This window comes from Trachypithecus francoisi, unplaced genomic scaffold (assembly GCF_009764315.1).
Source record: "Trachypithecus francoisi isolate TF-2019V2 unplaced genomic scaffold, Tfra_2.0 Lachesis_group20, whole genome shotgun sequence".
Classification (NCBI taxonomy): domain Eukaryota; kingdom Metazoa; phylum Chordata; class Mammalia; order Primates; family Cercopithecidae; genus Trachypithecus; species Trachypithecus francoisi.
Window position 1 is genome coordinate 20,184,083 of NW_022681466.1, and position 21,295 is coordinate 20,205,377.

General features: G+C 55.1%; 2 protein-coding genes across 6 annotated transcripts in view; one reads left to right on the plus strand and one right to left on the minus strand.

Moving 5' to 3' along the window:
* The window catches only part of THRA (thyroid hormone receptor alpha), a 29,440-nt gene extending 10,300 nt beyond the window's left edge, over positions 1 to 19,140 (minus strand). The window contains exons 1-4 of the mRNA XM_033183153.1: positions 18,897 to 19,140; positions 7,408 to 7,756; positions 5,027 to 5,094; positions 4,357 to 4,457 (exon numbers count right to left, since the gene is read on the minus strand). Of these exons, the coding sequence (XP_033039044.1) occupies positions 4,357 to 4,457; positions 5,027 to 5,094; positions 7,408 to 7,460 (222 nt within the window). The 5' untranslated portion in view covers positions 7,461 to 7,756; positions 18,897 to 19,140. The remainder of the gene's footprint in view (positions 1 to 4,356; positions 4,458 to 5,026; positions 5,095 to 7,407; positions 7,757 to 18,896) is intronic.
* MED24 (mediator complex subunit 24) overlaps positions 6,963 to 21,295 on the plus strand; it is a 63,536-nt gene continuing 49,203 nt past the window's right edge. For 2 of the 5 annotated variants that reach the window (XM_033183143.1, XM_033183144.1), the window contains exon 1: positions 6,965 to 7,092. In XM_033183143.1, coding sequence (XP_033039034.1) covers positions 7,035 to 7,092 — 58 coding nt within the window. In that variant the 5' untranslated portion in view covers positions 6,965 to 7,034. Of the gene's footprint in view, positions 7,093 to 21,295 lie in introns of all 5 variants that reach the window. The other 3 variants (XM_033183141.1, XM_033183140.1, XM_033183145.1) reach the window with 3 other exon arrangements.

Genomic DNA, 21,295 nt, shown 5'->3' on the forward strand with positions numbered 1-21,295 from the left:
ATTTTTTTTTTTTTTTTTTTGAGACAAAGTCTCACTCTGTCACCCAGGCTGGAGTGCAGTGGCACGATCTAGGCTCACTGCAACCTCAGCCTCCCAGGTTCAAGCGATTCTCCTGCCTCAGCCTCCCGAATAGCTGGGATTATAGATGCCTGCCACCACGCCTGACTAATTTTTGTATTTTTAGTAGAGATGGGTTTCACCATGTTGGCCAGGCTGGTCTTGAACTCCTGACCTCAGGCGATCCACCCACCTCGGCCTGCCAAAGTGCTGGGATTACAGGCGTGAGCCACTGTGCCCATCCCCACCTTTATTTTAAAGGAAACACCTCAAAAATCAAGATGATTCCAATAATATGAAGAATTAATATTTTTTTCACGTTTACAATGTGTCAATCACTTAATAAAGATAAGCCTTGCTGGCCAAGCACAATGACTCACACCTGTAATCCCAGCATTTTGGGAAGCCGAGGCAGGCAGATTACTTGAGGCCAGGAGTTCAAGATCAAGACCAGCCTGTCCAACATAGTGAGACTCCATCTCTACTAAAAATACAAAAATTGGCCAGGGTTTGTGAGGTGCACCTATAGTCCCAGTTACTCTGGAAGCTGAAGAGGGAGGATTGGTTAGGATTGCTTGAGGCCAGGAGGTCAAGGCTGCAGTAAGCTATGATTGCACCACTGCACTCCAACCTGGGTGACAAGAGACCCTATTTCAAAACAAAAACAAAAACAAGAAAACCCGCAAAAGATAAGCCTTGTCTTTCATGGAACATCACTCTGAACCCTCTGGACAACCCTATGGGGTAGGAACTGTTACTGCCTCCACTTTGCAGACAAGGAAACTGAAGGTTGGCGAGATGAAGCAATTTGCCCAAAGTCATGTGGCCAGTGGGTAGCAGAGTCAGAACTGAGCCTCAGGTATGGGACACCAAGGTCTGAGCTCTCAGATTCCAGGTGGCATTAAAATCACCAAAGGCAGCCGAGCACGTTGGCTCATGCCTGTAATCCCAGCACTTTGGTTTGGAGGCTGAGGTGGGTGGATCACAAGGTCAGGAGTTCGAGACCAGCGTGGCCAACATCGTGAAACCTCGTCTCTACTAAAAGTGAAAAAATTAGCCAGGTGTGGTGGCAGGCGCCTGTAATCCCAGATACTCAGGAGGCTGAGGCAGGAGAAGTGCTTGAACCTGGGAGGCAGAGGTTGCAGTGAGCTGAGATCACGCCACTGCACTCCAGCCTGGGTGACAGGGCAAAACTCCGTCTTGGAAAAAAAAAAAAAAAATCACCAAAAGCACCTACCAAAGATGCAGATTCCTGGGTCTCACCCCAGAACTACAAAATCAAACTCTCCAAGGGTGGGGCCAAGGCATCTCTGTCTTTTCAGAGTGCTTCCCTGGGACTCAGATGTCCATGAGAGTAAAAGATCCTTTCTCTATGCTATACTGTTTGTATTGCTTCCAGCATTGTATTGCCACTGCTAGGGAACTCTAAATCCCTCATGGTCTTGGTTTGGTTGACAACAAGAAAGAGAGAGAAACTTCAAGCCTTAACTTTTTTTTTCCTTTTTTATTTGAGACAGGGTCTTGTTCTGTCACCCAGGCTGGAGTGCAATGGCGTAATCACAGCTCACAGCAGCTTGGACCTCTCAGCCTCAAGTGATCCTCCTACCTCAGCTGCCCGAGTAGCTAGGACCACAGGTGTGCGTGCACCACCATGCCTGGCTGCTTTTAACATTTTTTTGTAGGGACAGGGTCTCACTATGTTGCCCAGGCTGTTCTTAAACTCCTGGGCTCAAGCAATCCTCCCGCCTTGGCTTCCTAAAGTGTTGGGATTACAGGCGTGAGCTACCATACCTGGCCTTTAACATATAAATAATTCTGTTTCTTTTCTTTTTTGTTTTTATTTTGAGACAGAGTATTGCTCTGTCACCCACTTTGGAGTGCAGTGATGCAATCTCTGCTCTTACTGCAAGCTCCATCTCCTGGGTTCAAGAGATTCTCCTGCCTCAGCCTCCCAGGTAGCTGGGATTACAGGCATGCATCACCACACCCGGCTAATTTTTGTATTTTTAGTAGAGACAGGGTTTTAACATGTTGGCCAGGCTGGTCTCAAATTCCTGACCTTACTCATTCATTTATTTGCTTATTCATAACCCCTTCTCTGTCACGCACAGGAAAATAGCTGAACCTATCTGAGTCTCAGTTTCTTCATCTATAAAATGGGGATAATCATTTTATCTACCTGATAGCACTGTTGGGAGAATTAAATCAGATAATTCACTTGAAGTGTTGAAAACAGTGCAGCCTCAGGTGATCTGCCTGCCTTGGACTCCCAAAGTGCTGAGATTTAAATTATTCTGTTTCTTGGAAGGCCTTGAATTTTTAGGAGGTGATCCTGGAAAGGCTATGCAGGCTGAAAGGATCAAAGTGAAATCTAATTAGGCCTCTCAAGCACTTTGGGAGGCAGAGGTAGGCAGATCACCTGAGGTCAGGAGTTCGAGATCAGCCTGGCCAACATGGTGAAACCCTATCTCTACTAAAAATACAAAAATTAGCCGGGCTTAATGGCGGGGGCCTGTAATCCCAGTTACCCAGGCTGAGGCAGAGAAAACTGCTTGAACCCCGGAGGCGGAGGTTGCAGTGAGCCAAGACTGCACCACTGCACTCCAGCCTGGGCAACAGAGTAAGACTCCATCTCAAAGAAACAAAACAAAACACAACAGTTAGGCCTCCCAAAGTCTATGACCTTGTTGTCCCCTCTGCCAGGAAGAACCTGCTGTCTTCTTCTCCTCTGTGCTCCCAACTCCCACTACACCCCCAGCACTGGCTCTTGCTCTTTCAGGTGCATTGGAAACACTCCAGGATTCTGTTAAAAGGAAGATCCCTGGGCTCCACAAAAGGGTTCTGAGCGAGTAGGGTTAAGATGAAGCCTGGGCAGGTTGGGTGCGGTGGCTCACGCCTGTAATCCCAGCACTTTGGGAGGCCAAGGCAGGCGAATCACGAGGTCAAGGGATCGAACCATCCTGGCCAAAATGGTGAAACCCCATCTCTATTAAAAATATAAAAATTATCCGGGCGTGGTGGTGGGCACCTGTAGTCCCAGCTACTCGGGAGGCTGAAGCAGGAGAATCGCTTGAACCTGGGAGGTGAGGTTGCAGTGGGCCGAGATCATGCCACTGCACTCCAACCTGGGCAACAGAGCGAGATGCCATCTCAAAAAAAAAAAAAAAAAAAAAAAAAGATGAAGCCTGGGAATCTGCATTTTAACTAGTAGGGCAGATGGTCCACGAACCACATTTGGAATAATACTGATGTTTGCTGATGCTTGTTTCAAGTTGTGTCTCTCTCTGACAGGCTGTGAGCAGCTTGAAGGCAGGGTATGTACTACACTCTCACACCTAATAACACACCGAATGAATGGGTGATGGCTGGCATTTTTTATTAAATGCTTCTTATGGGCGTGGCACTGTTTTATTTTTTATATTTTGTTATTTTATTTTGAGACAGAATCTTGCCCTGTCACCCAGCCTGGAGTGCAGTGGCACCATCACCATTCAATGTAGCCCTGACTTTCTGGGTTCAAGCAATCCTCCCACCTCAGCCTCCTGAGCGGCTGGGACCACAGGCATGTGGCACCACACCCAGCTAACTTCTTTAATTTTGGAGAGTCAGGGTCTCACTGTGTTGGCCAGACTGGTCTCAAACTCGGGGGATCAAGGGATGCTCCCACCTTGGCCTCCCTCCCAAAGGGCTGGGATTTTAGGCAAGAGCCACAGCACCCAGTGGCACTGTTTTCAACACTTCAAGTGAATTATTTCATTCTCCCAACAATGCTATAAGGTAAAGAGAATGATTATCCCCATTTTATAGATGAAGAAACTGAAACTAAGGCTCAAAGAAGTTAGGCAATTTTCCTGTGAGTGGCAGAGGAGGAGTTATGAATGAGCAAATGAATGAACAAGAGAAGAGAAAGAGCCAGGTACGGTGGCTCACTCCTGTAATCCCAGCACTTTGGGAGGCCAAGATGGGTGGATCACCTGAGGTTAGGAGTTTGAGACTGGCCTGGCTAACGTTGGTGAAACCCTATCTCTACTAAAAATACAAAAAAATTAGCTGGGTGTGGTGGTGCATGCCTGTAATCTCAGCTACTCGGGAGGCCGAGGTAGGGGAATCACCTGAACCCAAAGGCGGAGGTTGCAGTGAGCTGAGATCACGCCACTGCACTCCAGCCTAGGCAATGAGAATGAGACTCCGTCTCAGGAAAAAAAAAAAAGTGACGACCTAACAGGTGGGCTTTAGGTGACACAGGGAGTAAGACGGGGGCTCAGGTGGCAGGGGAGGGGCAGGAGGTAGCTTCCATACCTTGCAGCCCTCACAAGTGATACAGCGGTAGTGATAACCAGTTGCTTTGTCCCCACACACGACACACTGCTCGTCTTTGTCCAGGTAACTAGGGATATACCCTGGGAGGAAGGAAAGGATGGAGGAAGGCAGGCATGGCTTGAAGTCCCAGCAGAGGGGCTCTCACACTTTTCCCCATCCCTCAACTTTTGGTTTCTGGCCCCTCTCCTAGCCCAGCCTCCCTGGTAGAATCCTAGAGAGACGGGAGGTAAACCTGTCCATCCTCTGCCCTAAGAGTATGAAGAATCTCAGTTCTTCTGACTGCCCACTCAGGGCTTTCTTCTTGCTCTATCTACAAGGCAGAGGATGGTGGAGAGGGAAAAATAAATCTCAGCAGCTCACTGGGGATAATACAGCCCCTCAGTCCTTCAGCTCAGGCCCTGATTCTGGTGGGGCCTCAGATGAGAGTATTAGGGGGAGGGAAGAGGCCTTCCTGACCTAATCCACCCTCAAAAGCTGGGCACATCCATCATCACCTTTCTCATCCCCAGACAAGTCCATCCCAAGCCCTCTAGGAAGTTCCCTCCAGGAAACACAGGAACTACTGTTCCACATCCAGGTCCAGAGGGAGCCCTGGCTGGGTTTGGTGGGATCGGGGACGTGGAGAAGGGGCACGCACAGCCAGCCTCACCTGACATGCTGGTTTTCAGGGAACATTGGCCGTTCTTTCTTTTTCGCTTTCCATCTGGTGACCTGGCACTGGATGGGGCAAAGTGGGCAGAATCACAGAGCAGTCTTCGGGTAGCCCCTTTCTCATCCGAGAGGCTTATACAATCCCCCCCAGGCCTGATTCTTTCCATTTTGTGTCCTCATTCTACCTCCCACCCCCAGGGTCAGCTGACAATGCTTAAAAGGGTCCAGCTATCTGGAATTTGCAGGGGAGAGAGATAAGGGGCTTGGCTGTGGCACAAGCATGTTCTAGAGCCCCAACACACCCACCAGAAGACCTGAAGCACCCATAATCCGCAGGACATCCTCATCTTTCAGTACACGACAAATACGCTGGAAGAATTCTCAGGATATGCTTAAAGCTACGTAACCTTTAGAACACACACATACATATGCAACATAACACTGGCGCAGATGAATAACCATGCAGCTTTCACTATAAACCCATGGATGGTGAGTGTGCACCAGGGCTGACATATCTGTGAAATTTTCAGGGCATTCTTAAATGTGCTATACAACCTCTAGGATATGGCCCTGTGTTACACAACACTCTGCACAGGCACCTCATAAAACCACCCTCATCCCGCCAGTGTGCACGTGTTGCTTGAGCTCCAGGTCATACACACATGCTAAATAACCCACAGCAATAGAAAACACTAGAGTCACCCTCTGCACAGCCTCCATTTAACAGAGCAGCAAACTGAGACCCTACTTGTGCCTGGTGACACCATGAGCTGGAGTCAGAGCCAGGACTGAGCCCCCTGTGCAAGGTATTATTAGCAACCCTCAGCCACTGCACATATATGTTGCCAGGCTCTCCACATACATGTTACATAACCTTAGTGCACACAGGTTACATAAACCCTCTACATGCATGCAAGGATTGTATAAGCTCCCGCACCCACCCTGTGTGTGGCATGTTGCAGGCCCCTTCCTCCTGGAGCCGGATGCAGCTCCCAACACACTGACACAGTGACCTTGGCCAGGGTCACAGTCACAGACAGCTCTGTGCTCCACGCCCCCTGGGGATTACTCCCGTCTACTTCCTACGAGGCTGAAAGGTCAGGTCTCCCTCACGCCTTCCAGAAGGTTGGGTGCAGGGAAACTCAGGCCACCTAGGTCCCAGTTGAGCTGGCAGCTTCAGGAGTTACCACCAGACTCACAGCCTCTGAGTGCAGTCCTAGAGATAGCCACAAGGTGGCGCATAGACATGGGGGAGGGGAAGGCAATGGGGGAGGGGCTGCAGTCTTAGGGGACTACGAACTGGCATTCCTGCCTTTCTCCAAGCCTTGGGAGCAGACTCTTGCAGACCCACAGAAGCCTAAGCTGGGAGACACAGGGGCTGCAAGTGACAGCCACACAGCTACAGGCCAGATCGTCCTCAGAGTCCTTCCTGGGGTGAGGCTTTGGGGGAGGGGGGGGCTATCCCATGCCCTGCCCAGCTGTGAGTTCCATCTACTTCCTCTACCCTCCAGGGACCCAGTTGTGGGCCTTAGGGCTTTGCCTGGCCAGGCCTCTGGCTTCCTGGCTCGGGATCTGATCTCCTAGGAAACAGTCAGCCACACTGCTCCCCGGAGCACCCCTACCCCCACCCTCTCCTTGGCCATAGGCACAGGCTGTACCCAGCTCCCACGGCACCGTGCCAACTGGGACAAAGCTCTGTGCCACTTGGAGCTGATGGAAAAGGCAGAGACCCTCTGGGCTCCTCCAGGGCAATGCAGATCATAGGTAACCATCCCTTGGTGTATGTGCAAGGCTGACACCTTACCCACGTGGAAGCAAAACCGTCATGGTTTTGCACTCTCTGGGAGAGCCCCATCGCAGTGCCCGCCCTTGGCCATGAACAAGGAAGAGCTTGTGGGGCTCCCAATAGATTCCAAATATAAGCATGGGCTGTGACCAATGTGCCCTGAAATGTCATACTACGTGAACCGCAGCCTGTGGACAACGCACTTGTGGTCAGATAGTAAATGGGCTGGCAGGGAGAGGAGGAAAATGGCAAGGCTGTTTGGATCCCACATGCTCAAGGTGAGTGCAGCAATGGTGGAGGGGATGTTGGGGGCATCTGAGACTGCCCAGCACTGTCTAGGGAAGGACCCCGTATGTGCTCCCTGTAATTACTCTGCTCTGTATCACTCCCCACTTCAAAATGAGCATCTCTCAATCCAAGTGCCTGTCATATCTGAACTTGACCTCATCTGCCAGACAGAGGTAGGCAGAAGGCTTGCTGGCCTCATGTCCATCCCACAGAGGTGCTTAACGGCGGTGCCTAAAGGACACTTCAGCCAGGTGCCCATGCCTGCTGCTTAGGAGCTGGCATGACCTAATTGCTGAACCCATTACCTGTTCTCCTCTGGGTCCGACCCACACTCCACCTTGCTTGGCTTCTGTTCCATTCACTTCAATTCCATCCAGGATGCCCTCCAGCACGCCAAGAGACTGGGGTGGGCACACTGGCCCCCCCGGCACACCCACAGGCCACCCACCCCCTGCCACCCAGGCCCTAGGGCACAGCACCCATGATACCCGCCTCAGCACTTGGCCTTTCACACCATGCCCTGCGCCCCCAGGGGGGCGGGCGGTGGGAGGGGCCAGGGAGTGGCAGGTGGGAGGGCTGGGGCAAGCTGGGTCTGTGGGTCCTGGGCTGTGGGCTGGGTGAGTAGCTTCGGAGTCTTGTCCTGTCCAGAGATCCCTGTGGGCAGAAGAGAGAGGCAGGGGTAAGAAGGTGTCACGGTGGGAAGGTGGGTAGGATCCCTCTGGTGGTAACATTTGGGGCTTTGGGGACCCATAACAAGATAGCAGGGGGCAGGAAGGGCAGGCGCAGAAGAGGGGACCAGGATAATCCCTTAGATCACAGGTACAGCAGGCGAGATCAGAGATCCTCCTCCTAAGCCCCAGACATGGGAAGGAATGGAGGGAGAGAATGAGATCACTCACGTGCTAGGTAGTATGTCTCAGTCTTCATATTCAGACAAATGCCTGGCCCTTAATGAGCATCTATGAAACACTAGCTATTGTTACCACCCCTCTAGACAAGTTTTCCTGAAATTTCTCTGGATTATAGGGGTAAGAGGGGACCAGAGGCAAGCAGTTTTGAGCACAGGCGGGGTGGGACATAGAGCAGCACGCGGTAAGCGTGAATCCCCATCTTTGTGCCTTAATAGAGAGAAATGTTGAAAGCTGTGGGGAACTGACCTCCCATGCTGCCGGCCAAGTTCTGATCCCCAGCTCTGGCCCCTCAGGGACTCCAGAGCTTCCCACACAAGCTCTTGAATCCCACTTCCCAGGCGAGAGACTTCTCAGTTGGTTTAGCTGAGCTGCTATCAACCAGGATGGCAAGGGAGAAAGGAAAGGAAACTAACACATGTTAACTGGAGAGATAATCTGTGCCATCCAGAGTGGGCAGGAGAACTTCACAGATGAGGAAACTGAGTCTCAGAAAGTTTGATCATTCACTCAAGTTCACACAGCTAGTAAGCAGGTGGCTGTTGGATAAGCCTCATGGCCTAACGCTAGCCTTGGTCTGCTACCTGGAGTCCAGGGCACTGCCAAGCCGGGCCCACCATTCCCACGTCCCACAGCATTGCACCTCTGACCCTGGGCTGTAGACCTGTGGCTTACTGTCTGTGTGCACACAGGCAGGTATGGAAGGTAGGAGGGGGACAAAGGGTACAGCTCCCGACATAAGACCTCAACCTCGGTCACGTGGCTGCTGCATATGAGACCTCACCCCTAGGCCCCCTGGCCCCAACCCCAGGAGCTGATAAGGAGCCAGGGTGGGAAGAGAGGCGGGGAGATAAGTCAGCAGATTGGGCAGGGCCAGCAGCAGGATGGGGCCTCTGCACCCAGGCAAGCCAGTGGTGTGGACAGCATGGGCATTGCACAGAAAAGTGGTCCGTTCTGCCTCTGATACCCACCCCAGACCAGGACTGGGCACTGGGGGCTGGACAGGAGACTGGGGTGGGGGGGCGTGAGCAGGGAGCCTTAGCCCAGGGAGCCATCAAGAAAGTAGGTCAAGTTTTTCTTGGCTTGTGGAGAAATTCCTGTTATAAATTTATAATGGCGTAGCCAGCCCTAAGGGGTGGAGGTTGGGGAGGAGAAGGAGTGGGTGGGGAAGCCCAGGGGCTGGGCACTGGGGCCTAATGCTCTCAGCCAGACAGTGAGGGGCAGGGGGCGAGGGCCGCTGCAGGGATTGGGCTGGACAATAGAGGATGATCTTCTGACTCCACATCCAGCCAGGCTGCCTGCATACGTCTGTCTGTCTGTGTCTGAATGTCTCTCTCTCTCTGGGTCTGGGTGTCTCTGTCTCCCCCCCAGGCTGTGCCTCGGTGCTTGGCACACCCTGGCTGTGGTGCTGCCCCCGCCTGTCTCCTGCCCGCCTGGCACACTGCCACCACTTGTTTACAGAAGCTGGAAAAATCCACTCGCCAGCCAGAGGCCCAAGCGCCCCCGGGGGAGGGGAGGAGGCAGGCACAGGAGTGGGCATGCTGAGAGGGGCAGCCCCGGGTAGCAGGCCCTGGGGGTAGCCGAGGAGGACCAGTGTGTGCAGGAATGAGCATTGGCTGCTGTGGGCCGGGCTAGGCAGGGAACACCAGCAGCAACCACATGGCATGGGCAGCTCCTGCTCCAGGCCAGGGCTCCTGAGGGCCCCCTCCCCCAGGCCCCTGCCACTTACCAGTTGCTACATTGCAGAACTGGGGCAGTGCCAACCTAAGCCACCATGTTTATTTCCCCTTCCCTCTCTCCTGCCCAGCCTTAACTCCAAATGTGTCTGGGTACTGCCAAGGGCCTGCACGTGCCCGCTGGGGGGAGGGGCAGGCTTGCTCTCTGCCCTACCCCTCTGTTGAACTGAACGGTGCCCTGGTGCTGGTCAGCGTAGCCTAGGCTACAGTCAGCCCCTGGTAGTGGGCAGAGGAGCAAGGTGCTGCCCTTGTCTGCCTCGGGCACCCTCACTGGGTACCCAGCAAGACGCTGGAACCCCTGGGGACTCCTTGGCATCTCTCCAGGGACACACTTGGGCCTTTGGGGTGATACCGAGGCGAGGCAGAGGGCCCAGCACGCGGGAAGACACACATCGGGGAGACATACACCACGTGAGCCTGTGTTAGCAGTGGGCAGAAAAAGGTCAGCGGGTAAGGGGCATGGGGCAGGGGTACCCACAATGAAGGGCAGCCTCTCTCCCCTCCTCCAGAGTCCAGCTTAACTCCTCAAACTCCTTCCCAGCACCTCCTCTGCAGAGGTGAGGGAGGCCCCACCCCAAGGAGGCTGAGGGGGCGGAGCTATGGGGTTCTGTGCCCAGGCTGGACAGCAGGACAGCAAGGCCCACCTGTTGGCTGGCCTGGGCACCCACTCCCTCCTTGTGAGATGAGAGCTGCTGGGTGGCAGTGTAGGCAAAGTGCCTGCGGAGGGGGAAGCATTTCATTAAGCTTAAGTGCTTCTGCCATGGGGGGACAGGGACACAGGGCCAATGCGGCATCCACAGGCGCCCCGCCAGGTTCCCACTGCCGGGCCGTCCCACTTTGCAGTCCTGTGGATCTGAGGACACCCCCAAAGGACTCCTGGGGCTGCCAGAGGGGAGTTTCTGTCCCCAAGATCTAACCCCCAACACTATTCGCATTAACCCTCCTGCATGATCTGCTCTGGGCTTTGGCCCCACCTTTCTGGGGCCCCTGAACTTTGTCCTTAGTGCTCTGAAGAAAGCCCAGCCCTCCTTGCCAGCTACAGGGACAGTACAGGCAGGGTGGCTGAGAAAAGGGTAGAAAGACGAGAGGAGGGGTAAAAAGGCTGGTGGGGGAAAGAAGGAAGAAGAGAGGAGGGGGAAGAACAAAGAAATGGGACAGGGCTGGGGTAGAGCTAGGGGTGACAAGGCAGTAGAGGGAGAGGAAGAAAGGGGAGCCAGAGATGGGGGATGGGGAGAAGGGATGAGGTAGAAAGGAGGACAGATAAAGGGAGGAGAGACACATGAAAGAGGGGAGACAAAGAGAGAAAGGTAACAAAGAAAGATGGGTGGGGGGGCTTCATACCCTAAGTCCCACCCCATGCAGGCTGGGGGGAGGGGGGCGTAGGAATGGTTTCCACGGTGACAGCTGGTTGTTGGTGGCCTGGCATGTGGGCTATTAATAGTGCTGTGGGTAGGTTCACACCTCCCTCTCCCCTTCCCCTCTGCCTGCTGCTAGGGTGGGGGGAGATCCCTCCCCCACCACCCACTCCTGATCACCCAGCCTCCCACCATGGGAGCCAGGAACGGCGATGCTGAGGGGCCAGGGTGGCCGCTGTGGCCCAGACACATAAATGGGCATGCATGGGCACAGGCGTCTGTGGGTAGCACTGCCCCCCTTGCCAACATGGGCATCACGGGCAGCCACCCACACCAAGGGCCCCTGGGAGTCTGTGGTGGTGGCAGTGCTGCAGCAGCGACACGTGCCCCACGATGAGGGGCAGAGGCCTCTCTAGGACTGAGACTCCCTCTCCTTTCCCATACCCCCATTCTATTCTCAGGTATGGATTGGGCAGGGCTGCCCCACCCAACTCTCTGTTATCCTAGTGCCAGGAAGGAGAGGAGGAGTGAAGGCGGGAAGGAAGGTACTATTTGGCAGGTGTGATGTGGCAGAGGAGTACACACAGACTCAGGGCCCCAGCCTGGCAGGCATGGGGGAGACGGGAGGAGGGGAGGCAGCACCCCTTGGTGAGCTCTCACTGGGCCCCCAGGAGACAGGTCTGGAGCTGGGGGGCAGTGACTCATCACCTAGCCACTGTGGGACCTTACAGGCTAGAGAATGGGAGATGGGGTGGGGATCCTCATAAGGGGGAGATTGGTTACTTAAACAAAGGATCCTCCCCACCCCACCCCAAAAGAATATAACAGGAAACCCCCCCTGCAGGTCAGAGACAGAAAGACATAAACAGCAGCCTTGACTTGGGCCAGATGCCCAGTATTAACATCAAAGACTGTGCTTCCCACCCGGCTCCCCCACAGCCTCACCCACCTGCTGCTCTCCTCTCCCTCCTCCTGCCTGGACCAGCTCCAGCCAGGCATCAAGGTGGGTGCCCAGGTCTGGAGGTCTCGTCCCAGGTCACATCCATCCCCCATGACCACTGGTGGGTGGTCATGCCCACACCCATACTGGAGAACTCAGCCCCTCCTTATCAGCCCATAGACCTTCACGCCCCCCTGCCCAATTCCCCTCAGGAGCGGAGGCAGGAGACCCAAGTAGCCAAGAAAGAAGAAGCAGGAGCACCCCCAAGCTGGGCAAGGCACATTCTCCCCACCCTCCCCCAGCAGCCAGTGGGTAACTGGAGCTGGGAGCTGGGGCAGCTGAATGCTAGAGGCATGAATGTCACGGGGCCAAGGCACTTGCTGCAGATGGCACCATGGGCACAAGGCTTGGGGTCCTCCCTCCTCACTCCCTCATCTAAGGCAGTAGAGGAAGTTGCCTGCAAGCCTTGAGGAGCATGGCCCAGGAGGGGAGGGAATGGTGGAGAGGGAAAGAAAGGCAGGGATGTTCTCCCAGGCACCCCAGAGGCAGGAGCTAGCCCCTACCCAAGCAGAACTGGCAGAGGCAGAGAGAGAGAGACAGAGACAGAGATAGAGACACAGGGAGAGAAAGCGAGGAGAGAGGGAATAGGAAGGAGGGAGGAAGGGGGAGGGAAGAGAGAAAGATTGAGTGTGTGTGTGAGAGAGAGAGAGAGGGAGGGAGAGAAGGAGGGAGAGAGAGGGGGGAGGGGGAAAGAGGGACAGGGAAGAGGAAGGGAGGGAGGGAGAGAGAGACGGAGGGAGGGAGAGAGAGAGGGAGGGAGAGAGAGAGAGGGAGGGAGAGAGAGAGAGAGGGAGAGGGAGGGAGAGAGTGCGCGCGTGAATGCAGCTGAGTCTCCGGCACACACACGGACACGTGCAGACACACACACTCACCCCGCATGCGCAGAGCCACAGGGCTCTGGGTACCGTTCCAGGAGATATTCAGAGCCCTCCCCAGCCCACACATGCACAAAAACACTCTCACATGGATGCGTGCACAACACACCCACTCACTGATGTGTACAAAAATGCCGAAAGACACCAAAGCCTTGGTTCCCCTGTTCCCCCACCCCCTTGCCTGGTAAAAGAGAAAAAGAAACAGGCAGCTGGGGCTCTGGGAGCCAAGAGCAGATCTCTTCCTTAGAAGAGGAAGAGAGAAGGAGGAGGAGGTGGGCCAGGGACTTAGTTCAATCATTCTGCTCTTAGCCACTGCTGAGGGGCATGGCTGTGCCTTTGGTACCAACCTTTAACGCCCACCCCCAAAACAGGGAAGCAAGGATAGTATTTCCTGCGCACCAGTAACACCCATCTTGCTTCTCTTGTCTACCCAGCAAACTTCTGACCCTCCCTCTGGACCACCTCACACAATGGCACACCAGAGTGAGGTCCCTATGACCCCAGCTTTGGCCTGCCAAATGACACCAAGGTGCAGCCACATGTGCTCCCACCACACACCAGCCCCAGATGCTTCAGTGAGAGACTGAGAACTGTCTTTGGTTCCAGGCAGCATATGTATGCCCCACCCTGGCATGTGCCAGGCTCTGGGAAGAAAGGAGAATCCACAGACATTGCTCACCATGCCAGGATGCAACATGGATTGAACACAGGGGTCATCCCACCTTGTGTTATTTGCGCTCACCCTGAGTGAGACAGGAATCATTGTCTCTAGATAATGAAAACCTAGGCCCAAAGTCATACAACTAGTGAACGTCGAAAGCCAGGCCTCCCAACTCCCAGTCAGTGACATTCCCACCATGGTCATGCTTGCCTCCCTCCCCAAGAGACACAAAACTTCTCCAAAGTCCCCTAGACACCTTTGCAGCAATGAGAACTAAAGTTGGGTTTTTCTTTGAGAGGATATGTGTGTGGGGGGGTCTCACTCTGTTATTCAGGCTAGAGTTCAGTGGCACAATCACAGCTCACTGCAGCCTCGACCTTCCAGGTTTAAGTGATCCTCCAGCCTCAGCCTCCCAAGTAGCTGGTAACACAGGCATGCGCCACCATGCCTGGCTAATTTTTAAGTTTTTTTAGAGATGGGGTCTCACTATGTTGATCAGGCTGATCATGAACTACTGGCCTCAAGTGATCCTCCTGCCTTGGTCTCCCAAAATATCGGGATTACAGGCATGAGCCACTGCACCCGGCCGAGAACTAGAGTTGAGATTGGTTCCCACTCCAAAGGCTTCCCGTCACCCCTACAGGGTATCCTCCCATTGTCCTTGCTTCACCTTGAAGGGCAGGGCTAAATAAAAGGGGTTTGGAGGGGGGATCCTGATCACCAGACTCACAAAGGGAAAGAGGACAGATGCTGAATCTCAAAGTGCTGTGCCCACCACACTGGTCCTTACTCAGTGCCTCAGTTTCTCTCTGCCACCACCTTTCACACTAAGTACCACGCCATGGTGGGCGAGGGGAATCTGGTGCCTATCAGCCACGGCTGGGTCCTGGTTGACCAATGCTGGGCTCCCAGGAGGGAGGAAGGGCACCGCCTCCTCTTCGAGCCCACACGTAAGAAAGAGAGGGGACAGCTTTCCCTGTTCTCTCTCTCCCACCCCCAGAGCTCAGACTCTGAACAGAGATGCAGTGATGCCCAGAGATTTATGCAGGTGCCCCTAGCTGGTGGGGTGTGTACCAGGCTGAGGGGCCAAGGGCTCCTTGTAAGCTGAAGGGCGAGGGTGAAAGGAGGGTGGGGCAGAGGGGCCTGCCTTGGGCTCTTTCCCATACACTCATTCCAGGTTGCAAAAATTTGTCTGGGAGGAAAAGATTACATGAGGGTGAGAAGGCTGGAAATTGGAGACCCACTGCCCCAGGCCCCAGTCTCACTGATGTCTAGGAGATCCAATTCTCCACCAAGCTACTGTAAGAAATCTGGGAGACCCCAGGCCCACAGCTTCCTGCATCCATCACAACCGCTCACATATACAGTTTGTTATGAACTAGGCACTTTTAAAAACATTTTTCCTCAAAAAAGCTAAATGAGGTAGATATGATCATCCCCAATTTACAGATAAGGCAACAGGGAAGTTAAATCACTTGCTCAGAGTCACACAACCAGCGAGTGACAGAGCTGGGATTCAGACCCAGGCAGTCCAGGTCAATCATGACCATCATCGTCGTCATCATCATCCCTGCTCTTGGCTGTGATGGCGTATCACCTGCTTGAGAAATAATGCCTTGTTCTTTCTTTTTTCTTTTCTTTTCTTTTCTTTTTTTTTTTTTTGAGACAGAATCTCACTCTGTTGCCCAGGCTGTAGTACGGTGGTACAATCTCAGCTCACTGCAACCTCCACCTCCCAGGTTCAAGCGATTCTCCTGCCTCAGTCTCCTGAGTAGCTGGGATTACAGGAGCCCACCACCACACCCAATTAATTTTGTATTTTTAGTACAGATGGGGTTTCACCATCTTGGTCAGGCTGGTCTTGAACTCCTGACCTCAGGTGATCCGCCTGCCTCAGCCTCCCAGTGTGCTGGGATTACAGGTGTGAGCCACTGTGCCCAGCCCAATGCCTTGTTCTTTCATCCAGCTATATGTTCCCTGAGACCAAGCCTCAGTCCTTCCCCTCTGTAGCTGCCCTGTGGGTTCTCTGCCAAGTGCCTCCACCTCCAAATAGGCCAAGGCTAGAGGGGGGCATGGCGAGAAGTGCTTGGTGCCCCTGGGCTCTGTGTCTCCTACCCCAGTTCCCCCTCCTCAAATTCCCTCTCTGGAAGAGGTACCCCTTCTAGGCTGGAACCTGCACTCATGGGTGGGAGGGCCTCGCTTAGCACACACTTAGTCTGGGCAGCTGTGCCCTCAGAACCAGGCCCTGAGGCTGGGCAAAGAGGACACAGCTGTTGGGCATCTCTGAGGTGGGCCTCAGCTGCCAGGGGTGTGGAGAAAGGCCATTGTGAGCCCTGCAGTGGACCCAACTCAGCAGGGTCCTGCCAGCTACCCTACTGCCCATGGAGGCGGTTCTTTTCCAGCTTGGGCCAGTGTTGGGGGGCTTGCTTAAGAGCTGGCTTGCTTAAGAGATGCTAGCTGGCTGCAGCCTGCACCCTGAGGGTGCCCACAGAACTGGTGTCTCCAGACATGCAGGCTCGAGGGGTCAGCATGGGCAGTGGCTGACCCCCCCTCTCTTCCCCCATTCCCAGCCCCTAAAACTTGCTGGCCACAGCTGCAGCACTAAGGAAGTGCAGGAAGTCCTGAGCAGCCAGCTGAGCCCCCCGCCCCCCACCCCAACCTCAAGCTGACCCCAGAGGCTGCGCAGGGGGGGCAGATGGGCGGAGCTTGGGTATTAACAACTGGAAAAGTATGAAGAACATTGCTGCCAGTCCCCAGCTCTGAGACAAGGACAGGGGTAGACGGGGGGTAGCGACAGGGTGAGAGAGAGTTACAGACTGGCAGAGAAAAAAGGAGAGAGAGAGGGAGAATCAGACACTGCAAGGCAGAGCAACAGAGAGAGAGACAGAGTTAGAGAGAAATTCCAAGTCAAAAATACACATCACTCATACAGACACTCGCCAGCCGATGGCCTCTTAAGGAAAGCTTCCAAGTTTGGACAGGAAGGTCCAGGTGGGAAAAAGGGCCAGACTCAAGGTGGGACGCAGGAACTCAGCTGGGGGTGACTGACTGTTCCCAAGAAAGGCCCAGGCAAATGACTCAGAGCAGGGGCAGTTAGATACCCCAGAGCTTTTAGGGTAGGGAGAAGAGCAGCTCTCCCCTCCCCCAGCAGCCAAGAGAATCCCAGCTTCTAGAAGTCACTGGATACTGCTTTGAGCCCATGACTCGGCCCTCTGGAACCCCCCTGAACCCACTGTCTTTGCTCTTGTTTCTCTGTCCCTCTAAAAGAAAGAAAGAAAAAAGAAAAAAAAGAAAAAAAAAAAAACAGCCCATTCCCGCACAGTGGCTGAGCCTAGAGGAAAAAGGGAGGAGGAAGCTGAAGGGGAAAAGTCTGATTGTGTGCATCTAAGTGTGTGCTTGGCTGCACAGGCTACAGTTGTGTGCATCTGGGGTTGTGTGGACACGACTGTTGGTGTGGACCTGCAACTGTGGGGACCTGGGCCTCATGAACTCGTTCTGTACCTTAGTTTAGGCGACCATGTGCAAATGAGTGCACCTGTGTCTGCAGGTTCCACAGTCAATCAACTCACAAGTATTTACAGAGCAGCCCTTGTGCTAGGCTCTGGGTGGCATCCAGAGCTCTTTAAGTGATTCTCCCAGGTCTCTAAGAGCTCACTGTCTAGCAGGGTGGTATCTCAAGCGATAGAGACCAAGAACATGTCATTAGGAATGCAGGCTTTGCACCACTACGCAGGAACACCTTTTCATACAGCCAAATTTAATATTCTTGGTAGCAAGGGTTTTGTTGCCTGCAGAGCCTCAGAGTTCCACAGTAAGAGTCCAGGAAAATACTTGTTGCTAAGTTGTGTATACATGTGTTGATGTGTAACTGTGTTTGCATCTGACTGAGTGACAGCGACTGTCACGGCAAGCAATGATGTCTGTGTGACTGGGCTCATGCGAGCACGTGTGTGCCTGGGAGTGACAGGGTCTTTTGTAATTGTGCGGCTGTGTGCAATTGCTCTGTGTGCATGCATGCATGTGACAGCGACTTTTTATGTGTGGGTGACAGCAACTCCTCCTTGCCCCAGTGTGTGACAGCATCTCCGTGTGACCCTGTGCGTGGGTGGGTATGTGCATGGGTCGGTCCCCATGCTCTTGGTCTCCCGTGGGTATATCCCACCCCTCTGAGCTCCACGGTGCAGCAGCAGCCTGCCTCTTCCCTTGTCCCCATGTGGGTGTGTCCAGTAGCTCCTGTCCTTGAGTCCGCCTGGGTGTCCCTGGGTGTGCATGTGGCTGTCTGTGTGGACATATCTCTGTGTCTGCATGTCACTTTTGCTTCCCCCCCTCATTTTGGACAACAGCCCCCTTCATCCCCTCCCCCTCCTGGAGCCAAAGGCAGCACTGAGGGGCAGGCTCCCACCTCACTGTCTTTCCTTCTGTGTCCCCCACCCCCACCCCTGGAACATGGTTCTTTCAATTGCCCCTGTCATCCCCCCAGGCCTTTCTTTCACGCTGGACAAGGGAGGGCCCCAGATGCAGAAGGGGCACCAGAGACACGTTGCAAGGGGAGGGAAACAAGGTGGGGTACACAAACAGGTCCATTTCTCCCTGTCCTCCCCAGCCAGCAACTCTCCTAATCATCTAGGCACCGTCAAGTACACCCCCTCCACACACACATTCCCCCCAACAGCCGCGTTTTTGCAATTAGGAGTGTTGCAACCAGACAGCCATGCTCAACTGGGAGGCGGGTGAAGCGAGGGGGGGAACTTCCCTCTCCCAAGACCCATGCAAGCCCACCACCGCCACCGCACTCATACTGCCCTCCGCAGCTGGAGGCAGCTTTGCAAAGGCCACTCGGCCTCAGAGGCCAGGGGTGGGGGCTGGGGTGGGGGGCAGGCCTCCGGCGCACCGTAAACAAACCGCGGCGCGGCGGGCGGGGGGAGCTCCGGCGGCCGGCAACGGGGCCCGGCCCGGGAATGCGCAGCAGACTGGCCGGACAGAGGCCGGGCGGGCCCTCGAGGGGGAGGCTCGGACGCCATCTCCGCCTGCGAACCCCGGGGCCCACTGACCTCCTACAACACCTCCCTTCCCCAGGGCGTCAGTTGACGCTCCCGGGCTCGTGACAGGGTCACTGGGGTGCCGGGAAAGGCTGAGGCTGGCAGCGGGCACCCCCTGGGCGCCCCCAGCCCGCCTGGGAGCTGGCCACGGAGCCCCGCGGCTTTGCATAATCAATCGCAAGGCATTTGCATATTAATGCCCTCGCTCCCTCCTCCTTACCTCGGCGTGGCGCGCTGGACCCGGCTGGGCAGCGACGCGGGGGTCTCAGCGCCCCGTGCTGGGGGCGTCCATGGGGGGCCGGTGGGGCCCGGGCCGCCCGCCTCCTGCGCCCGGGTGTGAGTGCGAGTGAGCGCGGGGGGGGCGGGGGGCGAGTGTGGCGGCCCCGCGGCTCCTCCGGCAGAGGCGGCGGCCGCTCTGGCTCCTCCCTCCCCCGCCCCACTCCGGCTGGGGCTCGGGCTCGGCGCGCCGGGCCGGCTCGCGGCTGCTCCCTGCAGGCCGCCTCGCCGCCGCCCGCCCCCGCCCCCCGCCCCCTGCCGCGCCCCGGGACCCCCGCCAGAGGCCCGGCCGCCCCTCGGCCGCTTCTGCCCCGCCCCGCTCTGACTCGCCCTCCCCCGCCCGGGCGGCTCCCGCAGGAGTGGGTACTTGGTGACATATTTTGGAAAAGATGTCATTAAAAAATAGCCTTTGCTTGCCGGAGAATTGGGGGGTTTTCGGGTGTGCACCGTGGGGGTGGAGGAGGAAGTATCGACGAGCCGCCTGCACCTTATACATCGGGGAGAAAGTCTAAACACCAAACGCTTGCAGGTGTAGAGTTTGTTTGGGTGTTCGGGTCCCTTCTCCGCCAGTAACTCACTGTGTGACCTTGACAAATCGCCACTGCTGTCGGGGGCAGAGCTTCCTCAAGCTTCAGGTGCGAAGGCTGGGCAGGTGACCCCTGATGTCCTTTTAACTTCAATCATCTTACGTTTTTAATCCTTGTGGGGGCTCATTCCCCGTTACCTCCCTCCCCTCTCATTTCTAACATCAATACCGATCCACTGCCTCCCCTTTCCAACGTCACCCTTCTCCATATAGGCTCTTTCTATTCTCTGTCACCAGCCATTTCCCCAACAATCTGCTCCCTCTCCTGCGCTGGGGAGGGGACAAGAGCTGCCATACCCCCTCAATTCCTAGCTCCCGGGTGGTGGTATTTCCCCCCATGTTTACTCCCACAAAAATCCAAATGGTACCAGAGTCAACCTAAGGAAGACGGTGGGCTGCCTACAAATGGACCCCCTAACCCAACCCAAAGGAGAGGTCTCCACCATGCCAGCCCCACCCCCAGCACACACATACACACACCACACACCTGCATTCATGGACATAAAACCAACCCAGTGACGTCAGAACACCTTTCATCTCAGGATCTCCTAGCACCAGGCTGAGCCCTAATTACCCCAGCACCCCCCTGGCCCCGCCGGTTCCCCTGCTGTCATTAGCCCAGTTTTACCAGCGGGGGCCACAGCCTTCCCACGGCTCTCAGGGTGGGGCTCTGGCTACACAGTCTGCTCTTGGGGAGGGGTGTGTGTGTGTATGTGACTGTGTGTGTGTTAGGGGGAGCTGCTTGGCTAATCGCCCAGTTTATACTGGGCAGAATCACTTGGCGAGTGTGGGATTCTGACCCACAGCTTACCCAAGTTGGGTTGCCCTTGCTCATGTCTTAGTCTCAGCCACCTGCATCCTCAGTGTTGTTGGAGCCACTTCTTTCACAGGGGGTACTGGAGTTTGTAATGCTTCGCGGAGGGGAGGGTACCTCTCTTGGGGTCCCTGGAACTATGGAGATGAGAAAAGCAACTGGGATGAAACCTACAGCGTGCAGAGTGCAGTGGTGGTGTTGAGGGCATGCCATGGGTGAAGGGAGCCTGTGGTGTGTAGTGGCAGCTGTAATGGGGAATTGAGGCTGCAGCGTGCGGAGCCTCCATGCAGTAAGCGAACCTGTGTTCAGTCTGGGCTCACAGGAGACAAGCAACAGCTGCAGTGTGGGGCAGGCGGCTGCAGCCTGCAGAGTCAGTGCAGTGAGTGGAATGAGGTGCGCTGAGGGTGGCTGTCTGCCAGTGGATGCCACCTTCTCGGTGATCAGTTTTGGCCGGAACCCTGGGGAGCAAGGCTGTGGTGTGTAGTGCTCAGGGTCTGTACTCTACCCTGTATGGAACTAGTCCCTTGGGATTGGGCTGCTCAAGGAACTGGGAGGGAATCCCAATGCATGAGACACATTTACACTCTGCATCATAAAGGCAGAACTAGGAGGCAGTGGGGAGGGCCAGCAGTAATCTGGATCAGGGCAGGAGTGATGGGGTCCAGAGTGGGAGGAGGAAGGTGCTATGGTTTTGTCTCTCTTCCACCCTGGCTTTCCCCACCATATCTCTCTTTGATGCAAGGCCCTATAGTGTTGGGTCGGGAAGACTTTCTGAAATCCTAAACCCAGAGCCATAGAAAATGAGGTGCCTCCTGATCCACTTTTTTTTTCCCCTGAGGGGCAGAGTGGGGCACTCAAAGACAAGGATTTACCAGTCCCATCTCCTTTTTTAAATTTGAGACAGAGTCTCGCTCGGTCACCCAGGCTGGAGTGCAGTGGCATG